At 36.3% G+C, this 12,356-nt stretch overlaps 1 protein-coding gene across 1 annotated transcript in view; it reads left to right on the forward strand.

Moving 5' to 3' along the window:
* LOC117988584 (ATP-binding cassette sub-family G member 1) overlaps nucleotides 1-12,356 on the forward strand; it is a 69,175-nt gene that overhangs the window by 33,196 nt on the left and 23,623 nt on the right. The window contains exon 3 of the mRNA XM_034975741.2: nucleotides 11,505-11,625. Within this exon, the coding sequence (XP_034831632.1) occupies nucleotides 11,505-11,625 (121 nt within the window). The remainder of the gene's footprint in view (nucleotides 1-11,504; nucleotides 11,626-12,356) is intronic.

Genomic DNA, 12,356 nt, shown 5'->3' on the forward strand with positions numbered 1-12,356 from the left:
TCTCGATATGTGTTCCTTTCGGAAATCTCTTAGTTCGTTCCTTTCGGAAATCTCTCAAGTTTTTTTTTTTTTTTTTTTTTTTTTTTTGTCCCATTGGGAGTCTTAACATTTTGTCCCATTGGGAGTCTTAACATTTGTCACATAGTGAGTCTTAACATTTTGTCCCATTGGGAGTCTTAACATTTTGTCACATAGTGAGTCTTAACATTTTGTCCCATTGGGAGTCTTAACATTTTGTCACAATATAGTGAGTCGTAACATTTTGTCCCATTGAACTTTTTGTCACATGGTGAGTCTTAACATTTTGTCCCATTGGGAGTCTTAACATTTTGCCACATAGTAAGTCTTAACATTTTGTAAAATTTTTTTTTTTTTTTTTCTTTTTCTTTTTTTTTTCTTTTTTTTTTCTTTTCCCTTTCCTTCCTCTCCGTTCTCCTTCTGTCATTTAGCATAAATTATTAGTATGTTTTATTATAATTCGGCCATCTTGATAAGTACTTCGTTCCCGAAGTACATAGGAAAATAGAAAACTGCAGCCCGTGAAATTAAATCAACTACGGCAACAAAAGCACCGACACAAAAAAAATAAGATTGTGCCATTCGCAAAACAAAATTCAATGATTCAATGTCAATGTTACTGTCATAAAAACTAGGATAGACGTCAGACCGAAATTAGAGTAATGTCTTATAAACAAGTGTAGTGTATGCAAACCAACTCAAAACAAGAATAAATTGATAACACGTAACGTAGGTATTTATAAAATTAAAATGTTCTGATAGCATTACTGAACAGAAAAAACTTGAGCAGGTAATCTGCCTTACGTTGCTAAAAAAGTAATTTAGTTAAATAATAAAAGTTACTTGAATGGACCATCTCTTTTGTGTTGTTTTAAGAGAAGAAAAATGGTCGAGTTATTTTAAGAAGCAAAATAAATAAATAAATATAGTTTATGTTTAAGTTACATAAATCAGAATAAGGTAATTTCTTCAAGTTTCGAGTTGTAAGTACGATGCAATTTCTCAAAAGCAAACCTGATTTGATTATTATTATTGTTTCGGTATATCATAACTTTCTAAATGATTTCACATTGTTATATAGTTTATGAAAAACCGTTCGGCCAATCTGACCTCTAACTAGACTTATTCTTATCCAAATAAATTGTACCACCAACACGAGGTTTAAAGTTAAAAGTTGCACCAAGTTCACTTCGAAGCAGCACATAAATACACTTCACTTAACTTTCAAAATTGAAGCGACGTTCCAACCAGCGGTGCCACACGAACACCAAGTGCCGATGACAAAAGCGTTGCCCCTCGCTATGGGATCATCGGACACCAACACCAAGTGTCGCTGATGACAGGCGGTAGCCTGTCGCTTCAAGGAGAAGCCGCATCCACGATTACTGAAAGCATTTGAAAAGTATTAGTATTGCGACAAGAAAAGAATTATCGTATCCCACTTCTGATGTGAGTTTTGGATAAAGAGAAGAGAAGTTAAGGCAGTGGGCTTTAATAGTGATGATAAATTAAATCCAATGATTACTAATGAAAGTTATCATTTATCAATTATTTGTCAGGTAAGGCCACATACTAAGTAATTAAAAATCAAGCAAAGCATCTGCTGTATTATTTCAAAGTAAGAATCCTAATTATCTAAACTGGCTTCTATAATAATTAGAAGCTAACAACCTAGTGTTTACTTTTATCTCAATGTATAAAATAAATAGCACAAGAGGGTAGGTGATAAATACAGAAGTAAAACCAACCAAGTCGAATAATAACTGAATTGTATTTGTTCAGCATTGATCTATTTATATTAAAATGAATCTACCACCCATTTCGCTAAGGTGTTTAGTCATGGAGAAGAAAGGGCAAAGAAACTCCATAACACACATCTTTTAAAACATTAGAACGTTGAGTAAAGTAGTAGGTACATATTTGGTACACAGTTACAACAGGTAACCTATAAAAGGCAAATGATTACATTACATTATATTATAATACAATATAAGAATACTTAACTTCAGTAAGGTCCGCTGTGTTTGCTCTGGGCTGTCGATACAAGACTGTCCCCTCTCTGTCGAGGTAGGGTACTTTTATAACACTGCCATCGCAAACAAGGCGGATATCGACTATCACATGATCTTAATATTAATCATTATTTATTTTAGGTTTGTTGACAAAAGGTATGTTGACACACCCAATTTACAATAATAAAATCAGTGACATTGATGGTCTACGTATTAATAATTTACAATAATAATAAGCGACTTAAATTGTCAGTTTACACAACATTATTATTTCACATAATAGCTATTGCCAACTGTATGTTGACAATAGCTTAATATAATGTCACTCTTAGTATATTGACAATATTTAATTTACAATGAATAATTAGTGACATGTATTGATAATTTATATAATATTATTTATCATATTTTCATATTCCTAGATACCAAATTAAACAAGAATAAACAATAATAGTTTTACACTATTGTATTGTATGATGACAGTAAGAAACTAGGAACATTGACATTGTATCCGGAAACGGAATAACGATTCTGTTTTAAACATCACAACAAACATTTACTTCAGACTCCCAAGTTTATGATTAGATGAATTTTAGCATAATAATTATGTATCCAATTTTATCGTAATATAACACGGGCAACTGCTAGTACCTTCATATTTTTATCAAGTTGCTAAAGGAATGGGAATAGAAGTCATATAATTTACTCAAAATAGGTAATTAATTACACTTTTTGATGGTTGTTGTTGGATTTTTAAGATATAATGGTGATTATTATAACGCGATCTTAAAACTAAAGCTACGGGTTTAAGAGCGTGAGTTTAAGAACAACAAACTCTTTACAAAATCAATATAACCTAACACAAAGCTGCAAGCTTTCTTATCATTTAAATAACCCTTTGCATTGTAATAGGATTTTTCAATAAGTTTACGTAGAAATAAATTCCTATAGATACCCAGGGCCATCTTAGGAGGGCACACTCATTTTGAAAGGACCGCGCCGCGCCGCGCCGGCAGAGTCTTTGTAACTAAACAAGGCCAGACTTATAATATAATACTTTTCTCTCATATGAGGGCAAACAATAAATAAATGATTTCTAGAAAAAAGTTACATTGCAGTTTGAACAGACAACGATAATAATTGAACACTGGCCGGTAAAATCTAGGTACTTACTCATTTTCATTCAGCAACTTAAAGTTTGTATTTTTATTAAAACGAACATATTAATTTTCGCAGCAATTTATAATTCTAGCTTTTAAATAATAATAAATACTAATAAATAAAATGGAAGTGTCTGTCTGTAATTTCAAAATAACTACCTCATTTTAAGCTCATTATATGGTAGGTAGTTTGAACTGCACCATAACTGAATCACACATTTTTATAATTTTTGACAGTTTTTCTGTCTGTTAGAACGGGCTAATCTTTGAAAATTCTCGAAGAGAAAATTAGCCATGTTACCGGGGCGCACCGGCCCGAATACTACTCTTCGGTCTTCCCCTCGGACGCATCCAACGCCGCGGGCATGAGCTAGTAGATTATAATTTATCAGTGAAGTCGATCTTCGCACCGGTCTTCTAGGACAACGTAGTATAACTTGTATGAGTGTAAAATATTATAATTACATACTATACGATACGAGTAATATCTTCACGTACCTAATTAAAATATTTATGTATTTGTTTTTCATAAGGAAGTATTTCCAGTTTTAAATATAGAATCGTTTTTATATAAGACCTGCTCTACGTCCGTAATCTAGCTGAATAGATATCCTTGTTATTTTCATCCAACTAGGAAAGATTTCCCTTAGAAGTTAATATGCGGTATGGAGAAAAGGGGATGTACCTTATATGTTAATAATTGATTCAGTTATAGCCTTTATAGGTACCAAGTACTTATCTACTTAATGTGTCTTTGTGAGATTTCTTAATACTCTTCTTCTTCCTTACCTTATCCCACGCTACGTGGGGTCGGCACAACATGTCTTCTTCATCGACTTATTCCTGTCATTCGTCAACGTATTATCCACCTCTTTTTCACGCATATACCTATATCCTCTTTCACGCAATCCATCCACCTTTTCTTTGGTCGTCCTCTCCTCTTTTTACCTTCCACTAGCATACTTAACATTCTTCTAGTGACATGGCTTTCTTCCCTCTGCATTATATGCCCATACCATGCCAGCCTAATTCCGAAGAAAATATGTAAAAAAATACACTTTATAGTAGGTACTTTGACGTAATTTTTTTTACACCTTTGTTGTTACTTGTTATCTCCCAAAACCACTATGATCTAAACTTCATAGCTGTCGCTGATCGTTACTCCGTGTTGGAGACAATACGCAGAGAAACTTCCAGCTTTTATAAAATAACGAAGGCCTGGCACTCGCTGGCTCTCTCTCTATTAGTCTGCTAGAGCCAGCCGTGTAAGCTGTACGTTGATATGACGGTAAGTAGTCAGTCAGTAAGATTCTCCTTCTAAGGTTTTGCCACTTTGATTCACTAAAAATAAATGAAAACTCAACATTTTAAGTTTGAAAACAAAGTTATGCTAATAAGACTACTTATTAGCAAGTTTGGGATTTTTTGCGAAGACTGACAAAATCAGTAGAGCAATTTCAGAATATAATATATTTTTATTCAAACAAACTTTTACAAGTAGGTATCTATTGAATCGTCAAATGCATAGGCTACCATTTGTTCAAAATGCTTTTCGTACCGAGAAGAACCAGCAAGAAACTCGGCGGTTCCTCATGTCAAAGATTTGATTTACATATGCCATGAATGTATGTACTTACAATCCTACGCGTTTCTGGAGCGCTCTTTCAACATTTACATAATCTTCGATTGTACAGTAATATGCTTTTTTCAGGAGCATACTTTTAATAGATTTTTAAACTTGTGACAGGGCAAGTTTGGAGATTGCTATTCTCAGTAAAAATTTACTAAGAAGGTACTCCAAAGAACAAATGGTGAATCTTTTTGAACCACGATAATATCCTTTTGCGACAGCTTCTTTCTGTCTGCTACTTTCTCTTGTACAATGAGTTGAAGAAGTTCATATTTTTTGGCGTTACACATCATGTGTCCAAAATATTCAAGCTTTCTCTTCGTAAGTACAGTCGTTGTCATCACGTAAAAAAGCCTAAAGACGACAGATGTGTCTGGTATGTAGACAACTCTGCAGTATCGCACTTCATACCACCAAATAGCTTGATAAATCACCCACTTCAACTTCAGGTTCAAGATCAGAGTTTTGTGTAAATGACGCCAACTGTGATAATGAGTCTGAGTCGGCGGTTCGATCCTGGGCACGCACCTCTAACTATGCGGAGTTACATCTGTTTTAAGTAATTCAGTATCACTTGCTTTAATGATGAAGGAAAACATCATGAGTAACTTGAGCCTGAGAGGTCGCTCTAATGTTCTCAAAGGTGTGTGAACTGTGGAGGCTGAAACTAAGGTCAAAATTCTTCTGATATTGAGAGGAGACCCGTGCCCTGTAATGAACCTGGGGCGGCGAGATGACGCCAACTGTATATTACGTGACAGGTAGAGATAGCAATCGGGAAGGGAACACCCCGCACAGCCGGCGCGGGTGACGTACGGCTCTGCGAGGCGTTACCCCCCCCCCCCCCCCCCCCCCTCAAACACCGATTGCTATCTCGACCTGTCGCAGACTATAGGTACCTTCATAGGCGCTAGCAAATTCTAAACTAATAAAAACTCAGTGTCACGACAACAATGGTATGTTGCAACATAACCATAACGGTAACCACAAAATGGGTTAGTAACATGTTTTTGCGGTTTCACAGAGTTCAGCTAAATGGTCATACCTACTTGTAAAATGTACGTAGCAGAATTGTTTACAAGAGCTTTCTGATATTTTATTTAACCCTGTATAGACCAAATTTCAAAAAAAATTAGGTAGGTATACCTACCTATTACTTACTTCTAGTTTTTAGAATTTATTCGGAAAAATATTTCCAATGGTTTTTAAAATTTCATAATGTACCTTCCTACCTACATTAAATATTTATTGTTTAGATCTTTTTGACTTTCCTGGATGGTAATGAGTTATTATTGGCTGTGAACTAAGTATGAGCCGAATGGACCATCGGGATCTGGCTATTCTGGTACATAATGTGATATGTATACAGGTTAGATTAGTGAGGTATTGGCTATGAACAATGAAGCTAATGGAACATCTACGATTTGGCTATTCTGACCTATTATGTACCACTAGCTTATGCTCGGGGCTTCGTCCGCGTAGACTACACAAATTTCAAACCCTTCAAACCCGTATTTTACCCCCTTAGGGGTTGAATTTTTAAAAATATTTTCTTATGGATGCCTACGTCATAATAGCTATCTGCATGCCAAATTTCAGCCCGATCCATCCAGTAGTTTGAGCTTTGCGTTGATAGATCAGTCGGTCACCTTTCCCTTTTAATTTATATTTAGATTACACACCCGGCATATGTAGTTAGAATGTAACTAGCCAGTTAGCTTACTGTAGCCTCATATAAAATTCAGGATCAGACAATTCACGACCTAGTATGTACCTATTACTAAATTTTGATAACAATATGACCTTAGTAAGTACATAATAGTCATTAAAAAATCTCATTATACTTCTAATATCATATTTTTGTCACGATCATAATAATATTGTCTTTGTTCCGTGCGTTCAGGGTTAAAGATAAAAATATGCGTAATTTGTTTTGTTTATTTTTCTTGCTTTGCTGCTCTAATTTTATAACAGAGGTGAAGTTCAAGTAAGTTAGGAGTCTGGAACGAATGATCCGATTCGAAAAATTCTTTCACTGATACTAGCTTAAGGCTGCCATAATTGCTGAAAGGACGACCGGGACATCCATCCATATTATATATACTGATATTGTAAATTCGAAAGTGTTAGTCTGTCTGTCTGCACTTGGGCTCCAGTTGAAACGGGGACGATCCCTTTCCGAGTTGATATGTATGCTACCGTTTACCACTGTGTACCAGTTATAGGTGATTAGGGATAGTTAAACCCTACAAAAACTGCCTACCACGAACAACAGAAAGATTAAACTAAACCGCTGAGTTCGGTCGGTCGCATTGGACACACGTCATTCCGAACTCTGTCCAAAATAATCTCGTTTTTCGTTGACGGCGCGTTAACGGCGGCGATTGCAAACGCCCTAACTACTAAACCGGGACAGCTAACTTACTGACCGGGACAACGGGACAGAACGCTTCAGACCGAGACTTGTCCCGGTGTACCGGTATATATATATAAATAAAGTCGCAGGAAAAAGCTACTTGTTGATAAATACGTCTGTTGCTAAGAAAAAGCTGCGATAAGCACTAGGTTAGGACGTCCGCCTTCTAATCGGAGGCCGGGGGTTCAATCCCGGGCACGCACCTCTAACTTTTCGGAATTATGAGCGTTTTAAGTAATTAAGTGTCACTTGCTTTAATGGTGAAGGAAAACATCGTGAGAATCGTAGAATGTACAAGTAAAGCCCTTTCTTTCATATGATACCCCATTTGGTATAGTAATCTTACTTTGAAAGTTGAAAATAGCAATATTTGTTCATAAACGCATTATAATTTTTTTCTTGTGATGTAATCACAAATTCACGGTTTTCAGATTTTTCTCCTTATGTCTGCTATAAGAACTATCTTCCTGCCAAATTTCATGATTCTAGGTCAACGGGAAGTACCCCATAGGTTTCTTGACAGACAGACAGAGAGACAACAAAGTGATCATATAAGGGTTCCGTTTTTCCTTTTGAGGTACGGAAACCTAAAAACTCTCGTAAGTTTACTAACATGTATGAATGTAAGTATAGGTAGGTGGACTTACCTAGACTTCACGCACGCAGCTGTGCTGCGTGTGCTATTCTAGTGCATAGGCATTGCAAGCCAACGACCGATGCACCTAGGACATTAAACCCTGGTAGCCGCGCGCGAACAGAATGCAAGGACAGATGTTTGAGGTCGATTGTTACGTTTAATAGTGTTGATTGAAATGCAGGAAGCAGTTTGTCGCTAGTTGGTAATATTCGATAGTGAATATACCTACTTATCTACATAATTATCATTTAAAATCATCCTTATGTCGTCAACATCCCATCTACACGCACGAAATTTTATTTCGTTTAGTTTTATTTTAATTTTAGCATCAAATAAAGTTTTAGTAAATTTTTGGTGAGTAGTTTATTATCACTTTAGGATCAAATAAGACACTTTTCAAAAAAGGGTAGTAACGATCTCGCACCGGAACGCTCAGCGTTGAAGTTGCTCGGATGCGAACTAACCAACTCGCAAGTCCAAGTATAATAAAATAAAAAAACACTATTGATATTGTTAAAAAGTTTTATTGACATTAGCCCTTCGCGCGCTAGTTTGACTATAACTTGTATGCTAGGTATATCTACGTCCAAATAGTGCTGCTGCAGAGTTGCTGCACTGAGGCCAGATTGCACTGTGAAAACCAGGCATAACAAGAAACAAGAAATTCTGCCTCTCGCTAAAAAAGGCTGCCTGACTTGCTTTCAAATTCAAATTCAAATTCAAATTCAAATTTCTTTATTGCGAATATGGGTAAACAGTGCAGATATTACAAAACAAAAAGGTACAGCCAAATTCTGCCTATTAGCATGCAATATGTTATGACTTATGATATACCGAACAACGTGTACATAGTTTTGATAAAATTAGTCAAATTAAATACTTAGTCACAAAAAAATACAAATTTAAATGATAATGTTACAAATGTCAAAAATTAAAATAAAACTAAAATTTCTCTACAAGGTAATCATTAATCGAGTAATATGTCTTTTCTCACAATAGTTTTTTCAATTTTATCTTAAATAAAGGAAGTTCTCGCGTCTCAATTATATAATATTTGGGCAAGTGATTATACAAGAGTGGCCCAGTGGCAAAAAAACTTTTGGAGAAATGAGCGGTTCTACTAGGAGGGTGCCGCAGTTTAAGCACATGCCTTTTACTATTGAAGTTTTCATATAAATTCAAGTTTTGTTTAATAAAAATGATAGTCTCATAAATATATATACATGGCATGGTCAAAATATTATATTTCTTGGAATGATATTAATGTATTTCTTGGAATAACCACCTTTATGGCATACCTAGCTGTGTATAGTAAGCACCATTCAAGCTTTTTGTTCCACTTTGTATCTTATTGGCACTGTAATACAGAAGGGTCGACCGAACAATTTGCAAGTCCGCCATAGCCTGTAAGGGACAGGTTTGACCGTTATTGAACTTGCCCTGCTCGGAGCAAGTATTCGATGTCATTACCAGTTTTAAAGGCTGAAACAAACAGAACGCGCGATTTATTTATACCGAGTTACTTTTAGAAGTCTTTAAATTTTTTTCATTGTAATACAAGGACCAAGGCACATTCAACATAGTATTCTCTAACGAGAGTATGAAGTCGTTTACACTGTGGACTGTGCTTTGGGAACGCGTTCGTGTAGGCGCTCCCGCCCACGTCAGTTTTTTTGTAGGTTCGATAATATCGGGCACCGATATATTTTATTAACCCCCGACCTTAAAAAAGGGATGTTATAAGTTTGACGTGTATCTTGGGGTCTCCAAATTTTTTTTTAATAGAAAGAAGTTTGAGAGGTCGGGGGCAACGTCCTCGTAAGGGCGCCTCCTGTGAGGCTCGGACAACGGCTTAGGATGACGTTGGGATGGGTGGAGTTGTTGGACTATTGGTTAGTTCGTACGCCCTCGAGGCCGTGGCGTGAGTCCACGTCCAGGTGACGTTAGAAATCGGGGACCTCGTCTTCGCCGGCGATGACGCTGTTGCAGATACTGCATCCGATGCGTTACATTTATAGGTAGGTACCTTACCTACTTATTAAAAGCAAACAAAATCCGGACAGCCCGGAAATAACTGTAAAAAGCGAAACATGTCCTGCTAAAGCCAGGCGCCTAGCCTAGGCACGTAGCAGTTTTAAATGCTCCATACACATCCTTGTAATACAAGTAGTGCACACTTACGTGCGCGCTGTGTAAGTCCTGCGATGCAGTCGCCGTCACGCGTTCTGAATGCTTCAATTTTAAGGGAAAGGATGAAATAAAGATTTTAAAACAAGTTTTCACGAATTGCTTGGGCAAACTTTATGCAACACCCTTTCTTTGTTGGTAGGTAATTGGTATTGATGATACAACTTCGTTGAATGAATGACTGTGGATATAGGATGAATAACTGTGATATTAATCATAAGCCACTAGGTGATGCCTGGGATTTCATTCATGTGGCTACCTATAGGTTTTTAAAAATTCCGTAGGAACTCTTGGAATTTCCGGGGTAAAAAGTAGGCTATATTATGTTAATCCAGGTATATAATCTACCTATCTCCAATATTCCCAGCCGAATCGCAGTAGTTTTTGCGTCAAAGAGTAACATAAATACAAGAATACACACACACACACATACACACACACACACACACGCACACACTTACACACACACAGACACACACACAGACACACACACACAAACACACAATTTCATCTACGAGCTAGAGACCTGACAGATCCACGGACAGACAGACAGAGGGGCTCCGTTTTATCTTTTGGGTACGGAACCCGAAATCTTTGTCCGTCCTCCGATCGGAGCACCACGTCCTCACGGTGTAATGTAAATCAAGTTTAGTCAGTGTAAATGTCTATCAACACCTTATGCTTAAATTATTAAATTAAATAGGTATGAATAAGACCGTATATGAAGTCGGTTAAAAAATAGGCAAATGTCACGAGACACGTAGGTACCTAAACCACGTGTAGGTATGAAATTTAATATTATTAAAATCTTAGCTAATAATTTATGCGCCTAAATTATACTCGTATCAAGAAAAAATTGCAATTTGTATCAGCATAATATACCGATACAATTAGAAATGCAGCCAGTATTCTTGGCACTATTGCACGCAGGCATGATTTGTATAGTAAGTAATTAGATAAGGCTAGCTTTAAGTTATTGTCATCTTATATTTTGTACAATTGGTTGCTACTAGCCATCCAATAACTTCATTAGATCAGTAGGTACGTTGACTGGAGATGAAAATTTTAACTCCAGCAGTAATAACTAGCAGAAGTAGCGACCAGAAAAATATACATTACTTCCCATTAAAAAAATCGAAACATCTTGTTGTAGGTAACACCTTTTAGTTTGGAAGTAAGTATAATATTTACGTATGAGGAAAAGTTCAAAAATACGCCCAGTGACCAACTTAGGACGCAAATAAGCCTCAATGAGTCAGTATTTTCATTTTAAATTTTAAATTAAAGAAGGAAGTCTCGATACAGACATTTTTTTTACATAACATACGTAAATAAGTATATTAAGAGAGAACCATGTCTTCCGCGTACGCACGAAAACTGTATGATAATTATTTTCTTGTTCGTTTTGTTTGCGAATTAACAATGTATTTTTCTTTTTTCCCAGGGCCCGGAAAACAAGTCATTAAAGGCGTCAGTGGCAGGTTTATGTCTGGGCAGCTCATAGCTATTATGGGACCTTCGGGTGCCGGCAAAAGCTCTCTTCTTAATATTATATCAGGATACAAGTAAGTGAAACAAAAATAATTATCTACAATCTTATGCATAAGGGCGGCCGTTGCAGTCTAGCGTTTTTCCTGCGCGTTTTACACTCGCATGTGCGTTTACACGCGCGCTGCATTTCACGTTTCAATGAACTGACCTGAGCCAGTGGGTCCGTCAATAGCAATCGCGCGTTGCTTACAAAAGCTAGCATAAAGTATAAGCACCGCTAAGTAATCTGATTCCTCTCATGATAATACATCCTTTTGTTGATCACTAAAATATTTCATCACATAATTTATAGATTTAATAAGAGTAAGTTAGTTTCTTGAAGTGACTTAAAAATTATCAGTAGTACAAACAGGGCAGAAGGAATTGGTAGTTTTGCTAAAAATCTTCGGCACTCAGTTCCGCTAAAATCTGACGTGAGGTCAAGATTGTAGCAAAAAAAATCGCTTGGGATGTCAATTTTTTTTTTTAAATTTATTTATTGATCACGTAAATTTCAATATACATTTAAAATACACAGTTCGCCATCCTCTAGAAACTGTTGAAGTTTATGTGAGGCTGGCGAGTTCGCGTTATACAAATTTAATAAAATATAGGTAAATATAGGTAAAAAACTGTTATATAAATAAAAGCTGTTAATGCATATTATAACCACCATCTGCCCCACCGCCCACGGAGGGCACATTCCTCGTCCGCTCTAATATTTGTATCAGAAATGTGACTGCTAGAAGTCCTGCAAATTGCTAAT

Source organism: Maniola hyperantus, chromosome 14 (assembly GCF_902806685.2).
Source record: "Maniola hyperantus chromosome 14, iAphHyp1.2, whole genome shotgun sequence".
Lineage (NCBI taxonomy): Eukaryota > Metazoa > Arthropoda > Insecta > Lepidoptera > Nymphalidae > Maniola > Maniola hyperantus.